The sequence below is a fragment of the Microcaecilia unicolor genome, chromosome 3 (assembly GCF_901765095.1).
Source record: "Microcaecilia unicolor chromosome 3, aMicUni1.1, whole genome shotgun sequence".
NCBI classification, from domain to species: Eukaryota; Metazoa; Chordata; class Amphibia; order Gymnophiona; family Siphonopidae; genus Microcaecilia; species Microcaecilia unicolor.
The window spans coordinates 127570583-127596643 of record NC_044033.1 but is presented as its reverse complement, the minus strand read 5'-3'; the positions used below and the strand labels follow the sequence as shown (position 1 = coordinate 127596643).

At 43.3% G+C, this 26061-nt stretch overlaps 1 protein-coding gene across 1 annotated transcript; it reads right to left on the bottom strand.

Annotated features, from left to right (window-relative positions):
• Positions 1-1166: 1166 nt before the first annotated feature.
• On the bottom strand, positions 1167-24670 carry PROKR1 (prokineticin receptor 1). The gene is made up of 3 exons (XM_030196352.1): positions 24500-24670; positions 21913-22539; positions 1167-2584 (listed from the first exon to the last, which is right to left on the bottom strand). Exons 2-3 carry the CDS (start codon positions 22371-22373, stop codon positions 1891-1893), a joined length of 1155 nt encoding a protein of 384 aa, XP_030052212.1. The 5' UTR covers positions 22374-22539; positions 24500-24670; the 3' UTR covers positions 1167-1890.
• Between the last annotated feature and the right edge of the window lie 1391 nt (positions 24671-26061).

Below are 26061 nucleotides of genomic sequence, written 5' to 3'. Positions count from 1 at the left end.
CCCTTTCCCTTCCATCCACTCCACTGTCTGCCCTTTCTCTCTGCCCCTTCAATCCACCATTTGCCCTCCCTCTCCAATCCATCCAAGGTCTGCCCTCCCTCTCGCTCCCCCTTCCATCTAGGATCTGTCCCCTCTCTCTCTGCCCCTTTTTTCAGCCCCCGGTTCCAGCCTCCTTCTCCCCTGTGAACATCCCCACCCCAGTCCCCTTCTCCCCTCCCCTTCTCCTGTCTGTGACCCCCACCCCAGTCCTCTTCTCCCCTCTGAACACCCCCACCCCAGTTCCCTTCTCCCCTCCCCTTCTCCTGTCTGAGACCCCCACCCCAGTCCCCTTCTCCCCTCCCCTCCCCTGTCTGAGACCCCCACCCCAGTCCCCTTCTCTCCTCCCCGTCTCCCATCTGAGATCCCCACCCCAGTCCCCTTCTCCCCTCCCCTCCCCTTCTCCCGTCTGAGATCCCCACTCCAGTCCCCTTCTCCCCTCCCCCTCCCCTGTCTGAGATCCCCACCCCAGTCCCCTTCTCCCCTTCCCTTTTCCCCTCTGAACACCCCCACCCCAGTCCCCTTCTCCCCTCCCCTTCTCCCGTGTGAGACCCCCACCCCAGTCCCCTTCTCCCCTCCCCTTCTCCTGTCTGAGATCCCCACTCCAGTCCCCTTCTCCCCTCCCCCTCCCCTGTCTGAGATCCCCACCCCAGTCCCCTTCTCCCCTCCCTTTTTCCCCTCTGAACACCCCCACCCGAGTCACTTTCGCCCCCCTCCTTCCCCACCTCAGTCCCGTTCTCACTACTGTCTGAATCGGCGAAGCAGCATCGCAGGCAGCGCCTCGTTTGCCCTGCTGCTTGTAAAAAAATCAAATCTCCTTCTCTTCGTCTTGACGTCGACTCGGGCCTTCCAATCAATCACTATGTCCCGCCCGGCGCCCGCCCTCGCGGAAGTTACCTTAGAGGAGGGCTGGACATAGTGATTGATTGGAAGGCCCGAGTCGACGTCAAGACGAGGAGAAGGAGAGATTTGATTTTTTCACAAGCAGGGCAGACGAGGCACTGCCTGCGACGCTGCTTCGCCGATTTTTGTTTAAAGGAGGCGGCGGGAGCGGAGCACCCCCCACCCGCTGGCACCCGGGGCAGACCGCCCCCACCACCCCCCCCCCCTTGGTACGCCACTGCCTCAAGGACTGGGAAAGAAGGCCAACGTCATAATCATAGTCCATCTAAATGGATAGGGCTGCTGAATATCAGGCACAAAGATAAGCGGATAAATCATTCCCTTATCTTCATGTAGCAGCCTTCTGTCTGAATATCGGCTCCATGCTACAGCTCTGGTGCAGGGCATACTCTTAAATGAGACACATTTCATAACACAATACAAAAACTTTAATTTCAATATATTAAAATGGATGAGGTCCACAACACTTTACGCAGATTCATCAGGCTTACTGAACTTACAACTAATTATAATCTATCCCATTTGCAGAACTATAGAAAATTAGAATAATAAAGGTAATACATACTAAGAGGATTCAGAAGAGAGATCACAAGGTATTTACTTGTGCCACAGTAATGACATATATTACAGAGGTCTTATCATTTGTAAGTTTACCAGGCAAAGTGAGAACCCTTGTGTTCAGATGGCACAACATCATATTTTAAAAATAAGAACGTGGGATAACAATTTTGGCATAAAAACAATTTTGGCATAAAATTACAAGCATTACAAACTGTTCACTTTACAGTGTATCACAGGAAAGAATTCAGAGTGTCTCCAGACTTTAAATCAATGTACTAAAATGTTTTCGGGGAAGGTAGAGTCAACAAAACATTATGTTAATCATCTATCATAAATATCTTTCAAGGAAAGTGGTATATAACGTTATATAACATGCCCGTGTTTTGTATTTTACTTGAGTCGTAAACAGTCTACTTCTTCCGTTACAGGCATTACACTTTTGATATCTAAGTCTACACTTGACTTACTTGGATTGTAGGTGGACCTCCACCTGAGCAGCATGATCTTCTTAAAATATTTCATAGTGTTATTTTTTACCGTCACAAAACACATTGTGTTAATCATGCTGTTGCTCATGGCAATGCACTCAACAATGTAGAAAGCTGTAAGATAATGCTTCTCTTTAATAAATACATTGGGGAAAAAGTCACGAACAATTGTGAACCCATAAAATGGTGCCCAGCAGAGAACATAAGCAGTTAAGATGCACATGAGGACCATGACCGTTTTTCTACGGCAGCGAAGCCTTTTGCGGATTTGTTCTGTTTGGAAGCCTGGAACAGTCTTAAACCAAAGTTCTCTTGAGATTCGTGCATAGCACAGAGTCATTGTGAGGACAGGCCCAACAAACTCAAGTCCAAAAATGAAGAGAAAATAGGACTTATAATAAATTTGCTGGTCAACTGGCCAAATCTGACCACAGAAAGTCTTCTCTTGGGTTTTGGCCATGAGTAATACTGTTTCTGTAGCAAAATAAGCAGATGGTATAGCAATGAGTATGGACACAATCCAGACCAAGGCAATCAAAAAGGTAGCAGTCTGATAATTCATGCGTGGCTTCAAAGGATGAACAATTGCTAAATACCTAAAAATATAAAAACACATATAATCAATATAAGCAAGTATTTTAATGCTATACTATAATATTTGTAAACTTTCAAATAAGACCAAACTGTTAGAAGTGATAGGAACATTCACTGAAAAATATAACAAAATAGGACTTACAAATATTTAACATAAAAAATCTTTTCTTGATCATTTTGGTTATTTGGGAGGGGCATAATCGAACGGCGCCGACCATCTAGATGGCCGGCGCCGCAAAAAGCAGTCCCGAACCATATTATCGAAAAAGATGGCCGGTCATCTTTCGTTTCGATAATACGGTTGGGGCCGGCCAAATGTCAAAGATGGCCGGGTTTGAGATGGCCGGCATCGGTTTTCGCCCATAATGGAAATTAATGCCGGTGATCTCAAACCCGGCCATATCCAAGGCATTTGGTCGTGGGAGGAGCCAGCATTTGTAGTGCACTGGTCCCCCTGACATGCCAGGACACCAACAGGGCACCCTAGGGGGCACTTCTAAAAATTAAATAAAATAAAAAAAATAGCTCCCAGGTGCATAGCTCCCTTACCTTGGGTGCTGAGCACCCCAAATCCTCCCCAAAACCCACTCCCTACAACTCTACACCATTACCATAGCCTTTATGGGTGAAGGGGGGCACCTAGATGTGGGTACAGTGAGTTTGGGGGAGGGGGGGTTGGAGGGCTCCTGTTTACCACCACAAGTGTAACAGGTAGGGAGGGATGGGCATTGTACCCACTAAAAACTGCTCCAGGGACTTGTATACTGCTGTCAGGGAGCTGGGTATGACATTTCAGGCTGGCAAAAAAGTTTGGGGTTTTTTCTGGCTGGGAGGGGTTTGGTGACCACTGGGGGAGTAAGGGGAGGTGATCCCTGATTCCCTCCGGTGGTCATCTGGTCAATTGGGGCACTTTTTTGAGACTTGGTCCTGAAAATAAATGGACCAAGTGAAGCTGGCGAAATGCTCGTCAGAGCCGGCCATCTTTTTTCCATTATCAGCTGAAGCCAGCCATCTCGTAACCACGCCTGTCCTCATCCTGCCTTCGCTACCCTGCCGAAACACCCCCTTGAAGTTTGGCCGACTCTGCGACGGAAAGCAGTTGGAGCCTGCCAAAATCGGCTTTCCATTATACCGATTTGGTCGGCTTCAGGAGATGGCCGGCCATCTCCTGATTTGTGTCGGAAGATGGCCGGCAATCTCTTTCGAAAATAAGCTGGACGGACTCTCTTTAATCAGGATTAAGATACTACTACAGTACAGAAACAGTGGTGGCTTCTTTATTGCAGGATACAAAATTAATTGATAAAGGAGACACTGGACTTTTAGACCAAATTGATTTCTCTAATAGACCTTAAGGGAGTAATTCTGTATGGAAAGTGACAATATTTACGCAGCAAGAATGTGCATAAATGTGCACATACATACATAAATGCCAATATTCTGGCTACGTTCTATTCTATAAAATGGTATCTAAATCAATGACGTATAGCTTGAAGGAGGGCATATGCATGAGTGAGGTCTGGGTGGAATGTAAATGGAAGTGACCTGCTGGGTGGAAGTTACATGCTTAATTTCTAGAATACTACAATTTACACAATGTTTTTTAGCAATCTAAAAAGGAGAAGAAGAAGAACACCCAAATGCATGAAACAAAACAAAACAAAAATAACGAAGAATGGGGGAAGTCAAATCTGATTCCAGAAACAAAGGGAAACGTTTACTGATATACAATTGACTCAACACAATCCTGTGTTTCGGCACAGAAGGCTCCTGTCTCAGGAGTCAAAACATTTTGATCAAATGGACACCTCTATATAGTTGTGCAGTGGCCCAGGAAATGATTATTAGTATTATAATATCTAGAAGATTCAGTATCAGAAACGCACATTCTGTTCACTTTGTTGATTGGGTTTACTCAGTGTCTACGCCGAGAGTTTTCAGTGTCCGCTTTTGATACTGAGTCTTCTGGATGTTGTAATACTAATAATCATTTCCTGGGCCATTGCACGACCATACAGAAATGTCCATTTGACTGAAGTGTTTTGACTCCTGAGGTAGGTACCTTCTGTGCTGAAACGCAGGACTCTGTTGAGTCAACTGTATATCAATAAACATTTGCCCTTGTTTTTGGAATCAGATTGATCTGCCCCCGTTCTTTTTTTTTTTTAAAGCAATCTAGGCATGAGCATTTATACCAGCACTATGGCTGGTGTAAGTGGTCACACCTAAAATATATGCACATATTTGCTCTGTTATGCTAATATTTAACAATATTATGCTAATATTTAACAATTTCACAGGTCCAAACAGGCACCCCTTTAAATTGTTTATTGACCTAACTGTCATAGATGGGAATATTTGGAGCAACGCTTTCTTGGTTTTCCGGGGTTTTAAAAGGGAAGAAAGTGAAAGGTTAGACATGAAGATAATGACTTGTACCACTGGACTTTAGAGAGTTACTCAGGGGTCCTTTTACTAAGGTGCAATGAAAAATGGTCTGCGTGTATTGGATGCGCTTAGGTCCATTTTTCAGCGCACTTGAAAAAAAGGCCTTTTTTTTTGGTCGAAAATGTACGTGCAGCAAAATAAAAATTGGCAGGCCATTTTGGGCCTGAGACCTTACCGCCACCTATTGACTTAGTGGTAAGGTCTCACACGTTAACTGGGCGGTAATCATCAGTGCACATACACTGCTGATTGCCGCCCAGTTAGCGCAGCATGCCGGAAACTTTCCGGCGCGTGTATTGGACGCACATAAAAAATGAAATTACCGCTCAGGCCACGCGGTAGTTCCAAATTGGCACACATTAGGTGCGCATAGGCGCCTACACGGTTTAGTAAAAGGGCCCCTAAGGGTTTGCCAGTCATTGATTTTATTCAATATTTGTATACAATCATTGGGCCAGTTAATAACAAAAGAAGAACTGAGCAGAACCACAAGAAACAATACAAGCAAACAAAGGAATGGGATTGTTGGTGGGTAACCTTAGATTGGAAATTCCAACTGCGGGATGCTGTACAGACAAAGAAAGGTGACAGCTGCATGTTTGCAGGTGGACCTTACAAGGGTTCTGTGCCCGTAGTTCATGTTGCACTGTTGCAGTTCAGATATGCCTATGGACCAGAGTTTGTTGTTGCTTTGCTTTATTCAGCATGTTTTTATGTGGCTCCGTGCCTGGACTCCTGATGAAGGCACAAGCCAAAACACAGACCGTGTAGAGTCCACGCTTCAGTAAAGCCTGCTCATTACTGTGTTGTCTTCAGGCAAAAGTTGTTTACTTGATACAATAAAGACTGTGCTGTCTCCTTGTCTCTTCACTCTGGGCATTCCCACTCCTTTGTTTGCTAGTTAATAGCAGCATGACTTTTGCCAATTACTTTTACGCAAATGATTTTCACATTATTGTCTCCATGAGGAAAGATGTGGATCAGACTTATGATCTGCTTAAGTCTGGTATGACAACTATGCAAAAGTGGATGGAGGCCAATTATCTGATGAATAATCCAGAAAAAAACAAACAAAATTTGGTGGATTGAAAGTGTGAGGGTTGCCAGAACATTGGTGAATCCATGTTTCAATCCCAGTAACTGCAAATATTCGAAATCTTGGTATTATAGACTCTACTTTGACAACTGAGGATCAAGTTACTCAGGATAGTCAGCAAACCTTTGTTGAATCTTTGGTTAAAATGGCAGATTCATGTTTATTAGTCAGAAGCAGGTTTATGAAGGCTGCTGTGATTTCAAACCTGGACGACTACAAATTGATATATTTGGGGCCAGTGAAAAGACAGAAATCTAGACTGCAGCTGTTCTCCACAATACCTGCTACCAAGATAATTTTTTATTTAGTTTCAAGTAAAGATACAGTGAAAATATATTATTGACCATGAACAGCTGTGAGAAATAGGATCACAGAGCCAGTAGGTGTTCCAGGAAGATAAGTGTACAAACATATGTTATAACTGCAATAGTTTTACACAACTACCAGTATCCGCTACTGTAGATGACTGTTGTGAATAAACAGAGCATCCTAATTAGAACATGCTTAAGTAAAGACAGAATAGAAAAACCACAATTGCACTGATCTACCTTTTGATAAATCAAACCATTTGAACCTAAACAAGTGTGTGTGTTTTTAAAAATCTACAGCAAAATGGACTTCTATAGTAACATAGAGGGACATTTTTGAAAAGACCCAATTTGGGAAGCTTTGCCAGTAACATTTAAAAAAAAAAAAAAAAGGCCATCAGCCATTTTCGAACAGGAAAAATGTCCAGTTTTCTAGTTTGAAAATGGGCTAAGACAGAGATGTCTTAGCCTGAAAATATCTAAAAAGAAGAGCCATTTTCGAAAGTGAAACATTCAACTTTTGAACACCAAAAAAAACAGACACAAAAACATTCGCCTGGCATAATTTTGAAAGAAATGGCCACACAGAGCAAAGCAGAGGGGCAGCCTAGTGGTCAGTATAGTGGACTTTAAACAATGGCACCCAGGTACACTTCCCACCAAAACAACTGTATCATGTATTGTGAGATCTCCAGGAACAGAGAAAAAAAATCTACTGTACCTAATTGTACACCACTACAATTACTTTCCAGCCTGCAGGTGTCTAGGCCCTGACCCCTTCCCACCCCCCACAAAGAAGTGGAAGTGACAGTGAATACCAGGCTATCTGACAAGATTATGAGCCTACCCAACGGAACAGCAAGCAGGTCCCTAGATTTGCCTAGTGGTCAATGCAATCGGCATAATCGAAAGCTGATTTTGGGCGTCCTCAACTGCTTCCCGTCACGGGGATGACCAAAGTTCACGGGGGCGTGTTGGCATTGTAGCAAAGGCGGGGTTGGGGCGTGATTAAGAGATGGGCGTCCTCGGCCAATAATGGAAAAAAGAAGGGCGTCCCTGACGAGCACTTGGCCGACTTTACTTGGTCCATTTTTTCTTGTGACCAAGCTGTGAAAAGGTGCTCGAACTGACCAGATGACCACCAGAGGTGGTCGTTTTTGAGATGGGCGTCCTTGGTTTCCATTATGGCTGAAAACCGGGGACAACCATCTCTAAGGTCGACCATCTCAATATTTAGGTCAACCATCTCTAAGGTCGACCTAAATGTTGAGACTTGGGTGCCCCTGACTGTATTATATCAAACGAAAGGTGGACACCCATCTTGTTTCGATAATACGGGTTTCCCCGCCCCTTCGAGGGGCCGTCCTGCGAGGACGCCCTCATGAAAACCTGGGCGCCCTGTTCGATTATGCCCCTCCACGCGACTTACATTTATGCGCACTATGTTACAGAATATGCTTAGCAAATAGTGCACGTAAATTCTAATTAATGCCAATTAGTGCTGATAATTGGCAGTTTACATATAATTATCAGCGCTGATTAGCTTGTTAACTAAGTTATGTGGATCGTTATAGAATATGCTTTGATTTCCACGTAGAAATCTTGGCATGATTTATAGAATCCCAGGGTAACTGGGGAATTCTATAAACAGTGCCTAAAGTTAAGGCACCAATTCCATGCTCAAACTTCAGCACAAAAAACACATTGCAATGGATGCAAGGTACCAAAACAGGGCTGAAACGCAAATCGGAATGGAAATACACTTACGCACCCAATTATAGGGTAGTGCCTAACCACCTTATAATTGAAAGAGAAAAACGCCTAGATTTCGACCCAAATCGGGAGATAGACGTTTATCTCACAAAAACGAATAAATCGGTATAATGGAAAGCCGATTTTGGACGTTTTCAACTGCACTCCATCGCGGAAGCGTACAAAGTTGACAGGGGCGTGTCGGAGGCGTGGCGAAGGCGGAACTGGGGTGTGGTTATCGGCCGAGGACAGATGGGCGCCTTTCGCCGATAATGGAAAAAAAGTATGCATTTGTAGCTAGAATTTAGGGCACTTTTCCTGGACCCTGTTTTTTCACGAATAAGGCCCCAAAAAGTGCCCTAAATGACCAGATTACCACCAGAGGGAATCGGGGATGACCTCCCCTGATTCCCCCAGTGGTCACTAGCCCCCTCCCACCACAAAAAAATGATGTTTCACAACTTTTTATTTTCACCCTCAAATGTCATACCCACCTCCCTGGCAGCAGTATGCAGGTCCTGGAGCAGTTGTTAGGGGGTGCAGTGGACTTCAGGCAGGTGGACCCAGGCCCATCCCCCCCCTACCTGTTACAATTGTGCTGCTTAATGCTTAGTCGTCCAACCCCCCCAAACCCACTGTACCCACATGTAGGTGCCCCCCTTCACCCCTTAGGGCTATAGTAATGGTGTAGACTTGTGGGCAGTGGGTTTTGAGGGGGATTTGGGGGGCTCAACACACAAGGGAAGGGTGCTATGCACCTGGGAGCTCTTTTACCTTTTTTTTTGTTTTTGTAAAAGTGCCCCCTAGGGTGCCCGGTTGGTGTCCTGGCATGTGAGGGGGACCAGTGCACTACGACTCCTGGCCCCTCCCACGAACAAATGCCTTGGATTTATTTGTTTTTGAGCTGGGCGCTTTCATTTTCCATTATCGCTGAAAAACAAAAACGCCCAGCTCACAAATTGTCGAATAAAACATGGACGTCTATTTTTTGCGAAAATACGGTTTGGTCCGCCCCTTCACGGACCCGTTCTTGGAGATAAACGCCCATGGAGATAGACATTTTCGTTCAATTATGCCCCTCCATGTGTATCAATGCACAACTGCAAAGGGGACGTTCCTATGGGAGGGACATGGGTGGATCAGGTGCCGTTCAGAAATTTGTGCGCAGTATGATAGAATACTGCAGATATGCACCCAACGTGTGCGCCAGGATTTACCCTTAATTTCAGTTGGGGTAAGTCCTCATGTCCAGAGTTGGGCGTGGAATTCAGCAATCAACACTATTCTATAAAGAGCGTGCAACCTGGAGCACTCTTTATAGAATGGGCGCTGAGTACCATTTAATCAAGAAACTTCAGTCAGCCCAGAACACTGCAGCTAGACTCATATTCGGTAAAACAAAATATGAAAGTGCGAAACCCCTACGAGAAAAACTACACTGGCTCCCACTCAAAGAACGCATCACGTTCAAAGTATGTACCCTAGTTCACAAAATCATTCATGGAGATGCCCCAGCCTACATGTCAGACCTGATAGACTTACCACCCAGGAACGCTAAAAAAACATCCCGCACATTCCTTAATCTTCACTTCCCCAACTGCAAAGGTCTAAATTACAAACTAACGCATGCATCAACCTTTTCCTACTTGAGCACACAATTCTGGAACATGCTGCCGCGCAACTTAAAAATGATCTATGAACTAACTAACTTCCGCAAACTACTGAAGACCCATCTCTTTGACAAGGCATACCACAAAGATCAACAAATGTGAACTCCTATACATATATCCAGAACTGCCTGACAATTTTTGCTTGTTCTATTACTATCAGGCTTTATCATTATCATGTCACCCAAGATCTTTTGCAATACTAAATGTCTATTTTCTTATATATTTCCACTATTCATGATGTATTGTAAGCCACATTGAGCCTGCAAAGAGGTGGGAAAATGTGGGATACAAATGCAATAAATAAATAAATAAATAAATTTACTAAATCTAGCCCTAATCATTTGTGGGGGGAGGGGGGTTGGTTATTTTTTCGTGAGGGGGCATATCATGGGCACAGAATGGGTGTGGAATTGTTATTCAGCTGGTGTGTTCTGACTAGCATTGTTAACTAAACACAGAAGCACTTAGCACCTTCTTAATAGGACGTGTTAAGTGCCCCCACATTAACTTTTTCAAGGTAACATGCGCTAATACGAACATTAGTGCATGACCTGAAAAGTACTGAAAAATGCCTACAAGACTGCTGCATTAGAAATGGCCTTAGTGCATAGGAGAGTCCTGCATTAACCCCCCCCCCCCCAGCCCATATATTCACGCAGCTTAGTAAAAGGGCCCCTTAAAATGTAATGTAAATTTACCAAAGCATGTTAAAGAGTTAGTGTGGGACTTAACATGCACTAACCATTAGCACAAACCTATGCTAATGGCTATAGTGTGCTAAAACCAGCCAATGCAGTAAAAATCCCATGCAAAGCAGAGCCGAGACAGAGTGTGGAGAATGGTAATAGCTAGTGTGTTGTACATTAATGCAAAATACTAGGCTGCCAATAGCAATCGCTCCTTATTTGGCAGATTGGCCCTTAATGGTAGTACCAGAAGACTACCACTATGGATCATAGCCTCCATTTTGATCCCAGGTAGCAAGGGGATGAGAGCAGAGGGGGATTGCTCATACCCTAGATACTAGACTACTAGGGATACTTCTGGAACACTAGCCAGCTTATAATTGAAAAAGAAAAACGCCTAGATTTCGACCCAAATCGGGAGATAGATGTTTATCTCACAAAAACGATTAAATCAGTATAATGGAAAGCCGATTTTGGACGTTTTCAACTGCACTCCATCGCGGAAGCGTACAAAGTTGACGGGGGCGTGTCGGAGGCATGGCAAAGGTGGAACTGGGGCATGGTTATTGGCCGAGGAGAGATGGGCGCCTTTCGCCGATAATGGAAAAAAAGTATGCGTTTGTAGCTAGAATTTAGGGCACTTTTCCTGGACCCTGTTTTTTCACGAATAAGGCCCCAAAAAGTGCCCTAAATGACCAGATTACCACCAGAGGGAATCGGGGATGACCTCCCCTGACTCCCCCAGTGGTCACTAACCCCCTCCCACCACAAAAAATGATGTTTCACAACTTTTTATTTTCACCCTCAAATGTCATACCCACCTCCCTGGCAGCAGTATGCAGGTCCCTGGAGCAGTTGTTAGGGGGTGCAGTGGACTTCAGGCAGGTGGACCCAGGCCCATCCCCCCCCTACCTGTTACAATTGTGCTGCTTAATGCTTAGTCGTCCAACCCCCCTAAACCCACTGTACCCACATGTAGGTGCCCCCCTTCACCCCTTAGGGCTATAGTAATGGTGTAGACTTGTGGGCAGTGGGTTTTGAGGGGGATTTGGGGGGCTCAACACACAAGGGAAGGGTGCTATGCACCTGGGAGCTCTTTTACCTTTTTTTTTTGTTTTTGTAAAAGTGCCACCTAGGGTGCCCGGTTGGTGTCCTGGCATGTGAGGGGGACCAGTGCACTACGAATCCTGGCCCCTCCCACGAACAAATGCCTTGGATTTATTCGTTTTTGAGCTGGGCGCTTTCATTTTCCATTATCACTGAAAAACAAAAACGCCCAGCTCACAAATTGTCGAATAAAACATGGACGTCTATTTTTTTCGAAAATACGGTTCGGTCTGCCCCTTCACGGACCCGTTCTCGGAGATAAACTCCCATGGAGATAGACGTTTTCGTTCAATTATGCCCCTCCATGTGTGCTATATAGAATCCAGAAGAAAACGTCTAAAATGTTTAGGAAATGGCCACTTTTGAAATAAAAAAACCCCCCAGATGTTTTTCAGGTTCAAAAATGGCCATGCTTGCCACTTGAGTTTTGGACGTTTTCAGCAAGATGTCCAAAATTGGATTTAGGCATTGTATCAAAAATGCCCCTCATAATCTCATTAAGAAAAAAGTTCTAAAACATGTTTAATACATATATAAAGGTTTCTCATTACACTATCAATTATTTAGAGAAAAATCTATATTGTTACAGCTAACCTTGTTTTCAAATGAGAGCTAACAAGATGGGCCCGATATTTAGCCAATATTCGGGTTTATTTTGGCTGCTAAAAAGTTAACCAGCTATGCCGAAATTCAGCGCTAACCAGTTAAGGGCCCCTTTTACCAAGCTGTGGCTCATGTTTTACTGCAGCTGGTAAAAGGGAAGTTCCGCCTTCCTGCAGGAAATGGCCATGCAGCAAATAAAGCACTTGCCGCGTGGCCATTTTGGAGGGAGCCACCACCCATTGAGGTGGAGATAAGGGCTCCCACGTTAACCCAAAATACAATTTTGTAGCTCCGGAAATGATGGCATGCTAGGGGTACCACCGAGCTGCTATGGTAGTCGGGCGGTACAAGCCAGAACTTCCATGAGCGCTGCAAAAACATGTTCAAATGTTTTTGTTTTTTTTGCCCCTTATACTGCCATAATTACTTTTAGAAAATGTTACAGGGTCTTATCACATCTGTAAAAACAAAACTGGGAAGGACAGTATTAAAAAAAGAAGGAATAAACTTCAATTCTTATCCTTTAGGGAACAAAAATGATATTAAAAGAAAAGAAAGAAAAAAAAAAGAAAAAAGTTATAACTAGAGTGTGGCTTCCAATGACATCACTACCCCTCTGGTCATCTCCGCTTTTTTCTGTTTTAGTAAACTTGGAAGTGTCATTGCTGAGTGATGCCGCTCTTTTTGTGTAACAATATATTGTGAAATGGTCACTATTGCTATACATATCAGCAAATATATGTGTATTTGCTAGCGTCCTTGAATGAATTTTACAAAAGGCTCCATGTACTTCTGTACAACGCTGGGGGGAAATGGGAGCATAATAACCTTGACCCAGTTCCTACCTCAATGTTCTGTAGAAAATGGTGCTTCTAATATAACAAGCTTAGCAATAATGAAAAAAAAAACCCCATAGGGGTAGATTTTCAAAGGGGTTTAAAACCTCTGACTACTGTGGACTGAATACTGGGGGCATACTTACTAAGAGGCACAGTAATACATTGCAAGACATGAAGATTTGCTGGGGATTGAGTCTTTGAATATGTAGGGTGCAAGGAAAACACACTAAAAATCACTGCAAACAGTCCAAAACACGGCAGCAAGACTGATTTTCAAGAAATCGAAATATGGAAGAGAAACCCTACTTCTTGAAACACTACATTGGCTACCAGTCAAGGCAAGAATATTTTTCAAAGCGAGCACCCTAATTTTCAAGATACTATTCAGAATGGCACCTGAATATATGCTTAACATGATTGAACTATCCTCAAGAAATGCCAGCCCACAAAATCAAAAACTACCTACTCCTACATCTACCCAACTGCAAAAACTTCACCTGCAAAACTATCTACACAGCAGGATTTAGCTACCTGGGTTCCAAATGGTGGGGAACTCAATACCAAAAACCATCAAGAAACATCACAAATCTCCTCCAATTCAGAAAAGAAATGAAAACCTACCTCTTCAAAAAATTCTACAGCTAATCACAAAAATATTGTCGCCTTCCTTTCAAATCTACCTCTTCAAAAACCATGGGGGTCTTATACTAAAGCTTAGCTTCAGTTATCTGCAGCAGGGCCTATTTTATTCCTATGGGCCCTGCTTCAGATAACTCGAGTTAAGCTTTAGTAAAAGACCCCCTTTGTCCACAAATAATTATCATTCTTTTGATTAATTTATTTGTTTTTCCTGTTAATTAAGTTGTGATATTGCTAAAGCATTTACGTTAATTATATAAATGTAAAATAAAAAATATATTGATATAGTAAAAGACCCCTATATGAATAAATATTACCAAAACTCTACAATTGAACACAAAAGCTACCACTACCTTTTTCACTTCAAGTCTATCTCTTCAAAAATCTTTGAATAACCACATGAACGATAGATGCCCTCTCAACATTGCACAACACTATTGTAACTCTTCCAAAATGTAAATTGTAAGCCACTTTAAACTGAAACTTCTTTTTGGATAATCATGGGATACAAGAATGCATAAATAAATTAAAACATAAAAATTATGGGTATGAACAATATCCAACAGAGTAGCTCGGGAGTCCAAGAAACTAGTCACACGGGAACTAATTTCATAATAGGATGCCTATGTGAAATATTCAAAATCTCTGTTTTATGCCCATTTTGTAAAGGCAAAATACCAAAATGTAAGTACTCATCTTATTCTAAATTTGGACATGAGCTTTATATATACTAACCTTTCTTTTGTGAAAACATAAATAAAATAAAAAAAATTCTTTCAAATAAAGAATATTTGAGGACTGTCATATAGGTGAATGGGCAATAGATGCAAATGTTACAAAGATAACGTGGTGCCTATATGCTTTTATAAAATTGGGGGTCATTTTACAAAGCTGCGGTAAAAAGTGGCCTGCGGTAGTGTGGCCGCGTCTTTTTGGCTCGAGTTGGGCCACTTTCTACCTCAGCTGGGGAAAAGGCCATTTTTTAATGGGCCAGCAATTGGGTGTGCGCAAAAATTTAAACTAGCGCACACCTATTTATGGCCTGAGCCCTTACCGCCAGCCATTGACCTAGCAGTAAGGGCTCACATGCTACCTGTGCAGTAACCATGCAGCGCGTGCCAATGTGGCTGCACTGCTGATTACCACTAGGAATGCCCCCCACGGTAGAAAATAGAAAAATATTTTCTACCACAGGATTTGGCACGTGCCAAGCTTGGAATTACTGCTGGGCACATGCGTTACCCCAGCAGTAGTGCTGATTTGGCGTGCACTACCCACACAGCCCTCCCGCGGCTTTGTAAAAGGGCCCCTTGATTTCCTCAATGACTCCCAGTAGCACTTGCTCAGGCTGAAAATGGATGTGGGCTGGTTTTAATTTTGCCACACGTCCCCATGTTTGTGGGATCCGGAGCACAAAGTGTGTGGCCCGCCTTCCTGCCGCAACCCCACATACTTTGGCTGGTGGAGGTCCCCAACCTCAGCCAGCTGAAGCCTTTCTCCAGCACTGTTCTTTGCACATTGCCTGCCCTGCTTGCCATCTCGTCGCGTGCATGCTCAGTTTTAGTGGAACTGAGCGTGCGCAAAGTGTCGTGCATTGACAGCCCTTCCTGCCATGGTGCTGAAAGTGGATTTTATAAAATATGAAATAAATCAGCTTCAGGAGCTGAGAATATAAAATTGTCTCATATGAATAATGAGAAGAGTAATAATTAGTGATTAAACAATAATGCCATTATGTCCTGCTATGATGCTAAAAATAAATGTATCTATATTTATACTTGGGGCCCTGTTTACTAAGCAGCGCTAAGGGCACGCTAATGTTTTTGGCACGCACTAAACATTAGTGTGTGCTGCATGCTAAAGACACCCATAGGAATATATGGGTGTCTCTAGCGTTTAGCTTGCACTAATTTTAGGCGTGCTAAAAACACTAGCACGTCTTAGTAAATAGGGCCCTAGGACATTTTACTATTGTTATGCTGTTAACAAAATTATGTTTTATGTTAAACTGTACCTGCTATACACTGCCTTGGGTGAATCTCTTCATAAAGGCGGTTAATTAATCCTAATAAATAAATAATCATTCAAGAAATTTCATATATTAAAGCATCTATGTAATTAAAAGGCTAATTTAATAAGGGGCCTGAGCATGTAGAATGGCTTTTTATGTGCTCAAGCAGGCTCTTATGCCCAGGATGACATGTGCACAAAAGGTAAGTGGACACAAACATTGCACTTGGTTTTACATGATATATATATAGGCATTCCCGGTAATTGGGAAGCAAAACCAGTGCTGGGCAGACTGGGCAGACTTCTACGGTTTACGCCCTGATCGTGACTGAATAGATATGGATGGGCTTAAGTGTAAAGTTTAAGGGGCTTCGACATTAGCTTCAGAACTTTTAGTACAAGAACAGTGCTGGGCAGACTTCTATGGTCTGTGCCCCTTTAGAACGGCAGGGACAAATCAAACATGGATATACATATAAAGTATCGCATACCATGTTAATGGCACTTGATAACACTGCCTTTCTGTGGTTTTTGCAACTACATTCAAAGCAGTAAAATGAGTTTATCTTGTTGGGCAGACTGGATGGACCGTACAGGTCTTTATCTGCCGTCATTTACTATCCACCTTATAATTGAAAGAGAAAAACACCTAGATTTCGACCCAAATCGGGAGATAGACGTTTATCTCACAAAAACGAATAAATTGGTATAATGGAAAGCCAATTTTGGACGTTTTCAACTGCACTCCATCGCGGAAGCGTACAAAGTTGATGGGGGCGTGTCGGAGGCGTGGCGAAGGTGGAACTGGGGCGTGGTTATCGGCCGAGGAGAGATGGACGCCTTTCGCTGATAATGGAAAAAAAGTATGCGTTTGTAGCTAGAATTTAGGGCACTTTTCCTGGACCCTGTTTTTTCCACAAATAAGGCCCCAAAAAGTGCCCTAAATGACCAGATTACCCCCAGAGGGAATCGGGGATGACCTCCCCTGACTCCCCCAGTGGTCACTAACCCCCTCCCACCACAAAAAATGATGTTTCACAACTTTTTATTTTCACCCTCAAATGTCATACCCACCTCCCTGGCAGCAGTATGCAGGTCCCTGGAGCAGTTGTTAGGGGGTGCAGTGGACTTCAGGCAGGTGGACCCAGGCCCATCCCCCCCCTACCTGTTACAATTGTGCTGCTTAATGCTTAGTTGTCCAACCCCCCCAAACCCACTGTACCCACATGTAGGTGCCCCCCCTTCACCCCTTAGGGCTATAGTAATGGTGTAGACTTGTGGGCAGTGGGTTTTGAGGGGGATTTGGGGGGCTCAACACACAAGGGAAGGGTGCTTTGCACCTGGGAGCTCTTTTATCTTTTTTTTTTGTTTTTGTAAAAGTGCCCCCTAGGGTGCCCGGTTGGTGTCCTGGCATGTGAGGGGGACCAGTGCACTACGAATCCTGGCCCCTCCCACGAACAAATGCCTTGGATTTATTCGTTTTTGAGCTGGGCGCTTTCATTTTCCATTATCACTGAAAAACAAAAACGCCCAGCTCACAAATTGTTGAATAAAACATGGACGTCTATTTTTTTCGAAAATACGGTTCGGTCCGCCCCTTCACGGACCCGTTCTCGGAGATAAACGCCCATGGAGATAGACGTTTTCGTTCAATTATGCCCCTCCACGTTACTATGTTACATTCCTGGGACTGGAAAATAGGTGGAACAGTGACATGCAGATATTATATAAAATGGGCACGTATATATCTGTTCTTAATGGCCCATATATATATATACCCAATTAAACCTGTCTCTGAGCATGTATAAAGGTATAGACACATCTGTGACTTTATAACGTAGACCAGAGATTCCCAAACTGTGGGTCGGGACTCCAAATGGGGTCACAATACCTGCATTTGGGGTCACAACCTAGTTGGGCTCTCTATAGGTGCATCATTATTCTGTACCTCCAGGGGGGGTCACACATTTGTATTTGGCTGTTATCATGGGGTCACAGCCACAAAATGATTGGAATAAACCTGACACAGGCATAACACAAGGGCTTAAGCTCCTTTCCTTCCTACGTGCTCTGTTATTATATTCCTCTCTAATAGATGTGTGCAGCCTAAATATTTTATTGTGATGCAATTTCTTGTGTTGTTTATGAAAACGTTAATTTTTTTTCCATATTTTGTGGCATTTTTAGTTATGGGAGCAATGTTATTAAGGAAGTGCACTCTTGTTATTAAGGAAGTGCACTCTTTTTTAAAGGGTGTGCAGTCTTGCTAAAAAAGTGTATCCTCTTCTGAAAGAGTATACACTATTCACAAACCCTCCAATATTCAGCGCTATTTAACCAGCCAGGAACGGCTCCTGGCTGGTTAAATACCGTTTAACCGGCTATCTGTGAATATTCAGCGGGAGATAGCCAGTTATCTCTCACTGAATATTCTCGGTCAGCCTTTAGTGACTAACCAGTTATACTATGCGATATAATTGGTATCCAGCGGCATACCGAGGGCGGGGTAGTGGGGGCGGTCCACCCCGGAAGCACGCTGCAGGAGGGGTTTAGGGAGTAGCCGCACAGCTGTCGGCTCCTTCGGTTCCCTGCTCGCTCTGCTGTTACTTCCTGTTCCAGGGCAGAGGGAGCAGGGAATTGGCGGAGCTGACAAACACACGGCTGCTCTCAGCACCCCAGCAGGTAAGAAGAATGCACCTGGGGGGGGGGGGGGGGGGCTTGGAGGTGATGTGCCAGGGGGGACAATGCTGCACCCAGGGGGTGTCTTGCTGTACCTAGGGGGACGACGATGCTGCACCGAGGTGGGGGGGGGGGGGGCTGCACAGTGGCGATCCGCCCTGGGTTGTAGCCGACCAAGGAACACCACAGCTGGTATCTGCTAAAATTCAGTGCAGCGATGGCTAAGTTAGGCAGCCAAACTAGGCCGCCTAATTAGCAGGCCTATCTTTGGCCGGTTTAAACTTAACTGGCCAGCAATGAATATTGGCTTGGCCAGTTATGTTTAAACCGGCCAAAATTAAAGCGAATATTCAATGCCGGTCGCCAGAAATGGCCCGGCATTGAATATCTGGTCTTGCCACCAACCACGGGAGTTAGCCAGGCTGCCTTCTGCGGTCTGAATATCGGTCCCAAAGAGTGTGTACTATTCACAAAGATTGTGCACTCTTTCAGAAAGAGTACACAGTCATGTCCAATAGTATTTTAATCACCTATGTGCACCAATCACCTCTTAAAGAATGCTAACTAGTGGAAAAGTACACACCATAATTTGATGGCGCATACTTGGCCTGTGGGCATGCACATTGACGAAATTTGGGCAGATCGTGGGCGGAGTGCACAAGTATACATGTAAATGATAGAATTTAAGTGATCGTGCTTTAATATCTATCCTCCTTTTACAAAGCTATGCTAGCAGCTGCCAGTGTGGTAATGCCGATACAGCCCAATACCACGCGGCTATGTAAAAAAAAGGGGGGGGGGTGTTTTTGGCCATTTGTGCTAGTAATAGGCACCATAACCAGTGCCTATAGAGGGTGGGGTCTTGCAATCCAGAGGTGGCCGGTTCAAATCCCACTGCTGCTCCTTGTGATCTTGGGCAAGGCACTTAACCCTCCATTGCCTCAGGTACAAACTTAGATTGTGAGCCCTCCTGGAAAAGAGAAATATCCAGAGTACCTGAATGTAACTCACCTTAAGCTACTACTACCCTTTATGTTTATGTCTCTAAGGGCCCTGTTTACAAATACACACTTGCATTTTTAGCACGGGCTAAAAATTAGCTCGCACTAACCGTGTAGATGCCCATAATATTCCTATGGGCATCTACTTGGTTAGCAAGCTCTAAAAACGCTAGCGTGCCTTTGTAAACAGGGCCCCAAGTAATAGATATATCCATTGTTCCTATTCCTAGATTCAGTATCCAGCTTATTTTTGAAAGAGAAAGACGCCCATATTTTGACCCAGATCGGGAGATGGGCGTCCGTTTCCCCCAAATTGGTATAATCGAAACCCGATTTTTGGCGTCCTCAACTGTAGTCCGTCACGGAGACGAACAAAGATCACTGGGGCGTGTCGGAGGCGTGGAGAAGGCGGGACTGGGGCGTGGTTATCGGCCGAGGAGAGATGGGCGTATTTAGCTGATAATCGAAACAAGAAGGGAGTTTTTGACGAGAATTTGGTCCGCTTTATTTGGACCCTTTTTTTCAGGTCCAAGTCCCAAAAAAGTGCCCCAACTGACCAGATGACTACCGGAGGGAATCGGGGATGACCTCCCCTGACTCCCCCAGTGGTCACTAACCCCCTCCCACCAAAACCCCCCCACTTTAAACACTTTTTTTCCCAGCCTGTATGCCAGCCTCAAATGCCGTACCTACCTCCATGACAGCACAATGTGTTTTATCCTCTGACAGCCTTTCCCTGGTTCTGATGTGGGTCTCCGGTGAGTGTGACACCTTTTCTGTTAAGGGCACTGCAGAGTCACATCAGCAATGCATTGTGGTGGGTGTAGGGTATTGGGCTCCGTGATTCCACTAGCTTGTGTTAAATGCTCACGATATTGGTAGTTGGTAGGCTCTACTCCCATGGTGCTTTTCCCTCTGCTTACTGGGTCAGAGTGTGCCCTGTTTTGTTTCCGGTAGTCCATGAGGTAGTGGCCATTTGTGTAAGACACTTTTAGATCCTTTTCATGTGTTAGCCACGTTACAGCACTTAGTTCTTACCTTGAATGTTGCTGAAAGAGGGCATTGTACAGCATTCTGCCAGCTCGGACCTACTGCTAATCTCAGTACCAGGGAGACTTGTTGCCAGTGGGGCACAACCTCTGATCTGCAGTTAACTGTGAGTAAAGGTGCTTATTCAAATAAAGGACGTTTTCAGCGAGATTAGTCTTCAGGTGTCAACTGCTGTGCCAAGTTTACACAAGTCCTGTCCCTGGAGCACTTTTAGTGGGTACTGCAGTGCACTTCAGGCAGGCAGACCCAGGCCCATCCCCCCCCCACCCGTAACACTTGTGGTAAATGGGAGGCTTCTAAAAGCCACTGTACCCACATGTAGTTGCCCCCTTCACCCCTAAGAGCTATGGTAGTGTTGTACATTTGTCCCTCCCACGACCAAATGGCTTGGATTGGGACGTTTCTGAGCTGGGCGTTCTTAGTTTCCATTATCGCAGAAAAAAAAACCAAAAAAAAAAACCGCCCATGTCAGAAGGGACCAAATCCATGGCATTTGGTCCGTCCAAACCGTATTTTCGAAATGAAAGATGGACGCCCATCTTTTTCGATAATACGGTCTGTCCCGCCTCTTCACATACCCGTTTTCGAACATAGATGCCCATGGAGATGGGCATTTGCGTTCGATTATGCCCCTCCACGTCTCATAAAATCAGAAAGAAGAGTTACTTGGAGGCGCATTTTCAAAGCACTTAGGCTTACAAAGTTATTCATGACTGAAGGTTAGGAGCATACAGTAAGGAGCCCAACTTAAAAAGCTATTACAAGTTTAAAGTTTAAACCTGAAGAGGTTAGGACTCTTCAGCCTGGAGAAGGGGCAGTTGAGATAAGATAGAGGTCTATAAAATACTGAGGGGATATTTTACTAAGCTCTGGTAGCATTTTTAGCTCGAGGTAGAAATCAGCTGGCGGTAAATGCCACCTGCTGATTTCTACTATGAGCTAAAAATGCTACTGCAGCTAAGTAAAAGACCCCTTGAGTGCAGCAGTATGGGTAAACGTGAATCAATTTTTCGCTTTTTAAAAAAAGTATAAAAACACAAGGGAACACTCCATGAAGTTATCTGGTAATACTTTTAAAACATTTAAAGCAAATAGGAGAAAATATTTTTTCACTCAAAGAGTAGTTCAGCTCTGGAACTCGTTGCTGGAGAATGTGGTACAAGCAGTTAACATATCTGGGTTAAGTTTGGACAAGTTTCTGGAGGAAAAGTCAATAGTCTGCTATTAATATAGACACGGGGAACCCACTACTAATTCCTGGAACTGGTAGCATGGAACCTTGGTACTTTTTCGGATTATGCTAGGTATTTGTCTGACCTAGCATGGCCAGTCTTATGTTCTTTTACTCTTACGTTTGTAGAAAGAAAGTATTTTTCTGTTCATTAGGCAGTAGAAATGAAGCGACATTAACTTTAGTGAAATGAAAAGAATGCAGTTCTTACCTGTCCACAGCTATAGCCAGGAGGGCATTGGTAGAAACGTAGAGGGACAGTGTTCTGAGGTAATTTACAGACGCACACAGCATGTGCCCATGTTCCCAGGAGAGCTGTTTCACCACATAATAGTCCATTTCAAAGGGGCAACATACAATTGCCACAATGAAATCAGAAATAGCCAGATTAGCAATTAACAGATTAGTCAAATTTCGCAGCTTCTTGTACCTGGCAAGGGCTGCAATAAAAATGAAGTTTCCAATGCCACAGATAAGCATAATACAAATGAGTGCCACCCCAATCACGATCTTAGCAGTGAAAAAAATCTTCGTTTTCGTCACGTCATCGGAAGGATCCGGCGGCAGGTCGATATCGCCATAGCTGTAATTGAAAGGGTCGGAAAAGTTCCCAGAGTAGAGATTTTCATAGGGGTTGTAGATTGCAGCATAATTTGTGCTGTTCTTGCCCATGGCTAGGGCTGTAAGGACTGGTCCTTGGAATGCTTAGTAAAGTGAGCTCTTGGTGTCAGAGAAGTAGAGATGAGAATCTTCAAGGCGTTAGTCAAATCTTCCCATTAATGTTGATGACATAGACTGGAAGCTGAAGCCACAGCTTCCCTCCCAGACCTAACGCTCCCTGTGATAAGACAAGAATATTAAAAATGTTAGCAATTCTGCTCCTCTCACTGATAAATGTAAACAGCACTTTTCTCTGGGAAATTCTATGGAACTTGTCTGCACTAGTGTTATCCCTTTCTTTTTCTCTTACAACATTTTGGGCATATGTCAGGACCTTATCAGTAAGCACTTCATGATAGTAATGGCAAACATCAATATTTCTGCTACTTATTTACAAGATATGTTGTGTAGACTTTATGGAACCCTAAAATAAATCAACTCATAGATTCCGGCATTCTCAAAAAAACAGTACATTTGGTGATCCCCTGTGCTTCCAACATAAATTCTCAAATGTGCAAGAAATATTAATCCAACAATGAAAAAGGTTTATTCTGTAGACCATGATGTACTTGACAAAGGGAAAGGGGACTTGATATATCACCTTTCTGTGGGTTTTTTGAAACTATATTCAAAGTGGTTTACACATAGTATGTACAGGTACTTATTTGTACCTGGGGCAATAGAGGGTTAAGGACTCCTTTTACTAAGCGGTGGTAAGCCCAACATGGGTTTACCGCTCACTATACAGGAAGTACTGCCGGGTACTGCAGCAGCCTTCCCACAGCTAGCGCGCCATTTTCAGTGCTACAAAAATTTATTTATTTATTTTTCTAGTGCCAGAGTGTACCCAGCGGTAACTGGGCAGTGCCACGTGCTCTCCGGTTAATGTAGGAGCCCTTACTGCCACCAGTAAGGGCTCACCCGAAATGGCCATGCGGAAAGTGCTTTACTTGCTGCACGACTATTTCCTGTAGGAAAGCGAGACTTCCCTTTTACCAGCTGCAGTAAAAGGGTGCCTCGATGCGCTTGTAAAACACGTGCCGACGCCAGCCCCCTTTTGCCGCAGCTTGGTAAAAGGGACCCTAAGTGACTTGCCCAGAGTCACAAGGAGCTGTAGTGGAAATTAAACCCAGTTCCCCAGGATGAAGGTCTCTTGCACTAACCACTAGGCTATTCCTCCACTCCATAGTTCTGCTGATCCTTTTAAGGATAAACAAATTGTCGTTTATATTGATAGCTCTGTGCTGATACCTTATGAGCTGGAAGCATTGCAGTTGGGACTGATACATTGAAGCCCTGATTTAATTTATTTACTGCAATCAAGTAATTTCTCATTTGCTACTGGTACAAAGAAGGAAAGGATAAAAAGATTAAAGGGGGAGGGAAGGCACTGCTCCGTTGGGAAAATGAAACTGCTGGACAACTTTATTGGAAAACAACCCATAAACCGTGACAGATAGCCTTTTTTTCTACTGAAAAGAATGATCTCTCATGTGAAAAAAAATATGGTCAAGATTTACAAAAAAAAAAAAAAATTTTTTGTGCCAATGTTACTAGTACTGAGACTGATCCAAAAGTAGCTAATTATTTTCAGAAGGACACAATGCCCTCTTCAAAACCTTGAACAGCATCATTTATTATAAACTTGAGAAGTCATGACTTAATACAATAATCCTTGTTCTGCATCTGACCCAGAGCCATCTCCATGCGTTATATTCTTCTGTGGTTACTTTTTTTTTTTCAACAAAAACTGCCAACTTGTGTGTTATAAAGTCAAGTTTATTGCTCTGGAATGTGCTTCATCCCTATCTTTAGCAAAACAAATGATTAAGTCACCTTGACTGTCTACCACTCTTTTCTGAGTAGGCTACTGATTATAGAGATAGCTAGATTTTTGCATAAAACTCAAGGAGAAATTTGAACTGTGTATAATTTCAGATGACAACAGGAGTTGGTTATAGAAGCAATAAAAACATGGAAAATAGTCCCCTATTTGACAAACTCAAAGCAAGTTTGTCATCTGTCTAATTAATAAACAAAATAAACAGGAATCTGTCAAACCGCATGCATGCAAAACTGAATACTACAGGCATATTTTAGCTTGTGATATACATTCAGAAAATCTTCAGAAACGTTACCTTCGAAGAAGTCTGCATGGAGACAAATGGAATACTTCTTTGTTCACTTGGAAAGTTCTTCAGTTGATAAAGTACTTATTTCACAAAATAAGCTCTGTTTCCTTCGTACATACTCTCAGCCTGCCTAGAGATGCTTACATTTTTACTTTAGAGACCGGTCCTCTCTGTCACGCTTCGTCTGGATGATTGGATGAAATTATTCTCGGCGTCTTCTTTTTAGAGTTTTATGTCAAAACAGATTCTAAGTTTGAATGTCATACTGCCACCTACTGCCTAGTATGAAACCTACATCTGCTAATTTTTCATATGAATAGCTTAAAGAATACACTGTATCGTATGCAATGTTAGGCATTGCATCCCCTCTTTGATATGTTCATAAATGGGGGATCCATTACGGTTTGTGCCCCCTACCCCCAAAAGCTTTTATTTTTATGTATGCTAAGTTTTTTCAGGCATTTATCTAACTGTAATACCAATTGAAAGGTTTCTCTTTTTACCTGTTTTATTTTATTATGTCATCCATGCTCTCCATGTAATACCAATTGTATCTTTTTCTCTGTTATGGCAAAAGCCATGACCGAAATTGTAAGCCACATTGAGCCTGCAAATAGGTGGGAAAATGTGGGATACAAATGCAACAAATAAATAAATAAACTGACAAACAGTAAACCTTTAAGATGGTTATAATGATAAAAACTCCTCCATTCATCAGCTGACTGACAGTAAGATCTTTTTCTTTTGGACAGTTATCATTTATTCTTTTTTTTTTCTGAGCACATCAAGTAAAAAGTGCAATACACTAAAATTTCATTTGTCAAAGCAATGTGCCCAATAGGCAACCTTTAAGGGATTTTTTTTGTGCCATCTGGGGGTGCCCTTTTGTTTCAGGGAATATTACACTAATTTCAAGGAGGAGAGGGGTTGGTTTGACTTTAGGGGACGATGTCTGCAGATGGGACAGCTTTGTGAATCACGTATAATATGAGCTGGAGAGGATACTCCTTATACCATCCAACTATATAATCCCCTTCAGAAAATCAGGACTGTATCAAGGAGCATACATTCTCATCATAGGCAAAACACCTCCGCCATTAACTATTCATTATAACTCAATTTTAATTCGTATATATCTTTTAGTGGCAAAACTTATCTGTACTCATTGCCCAGCGTTATCAATACGCCACAGCCGACTATGGCCAAAGTTTTGAACCATCTTCAGGGTTCTTGGCGGATCGCTTTCACTACTTTGTCATCCAGTACTTTCAAGTTCATTGTTTATACCATGAGAGCAATGAACCTCATTCCTAAGCCAGGGTTTGTGGAGGATGTTCTCAGTCTCTCAAATTTATTGCATGGTACTAAAGGGAGCTTCTCTCTGGAGTTAATAAGATGCTACATCTTATTGATTTGAACAAATTTGACTCTCCACCATTTTTGCTTTAGTGTTGTTGAGCCATCTCTCTGGAACTTACTCCCAGCATGCCTTAGAACAGAACCCTCTTATCAAAGGTTTAAAAGTGCCCTTAAAACTCACCTCTTCCAACAGGCTTTCCTGTAACTAT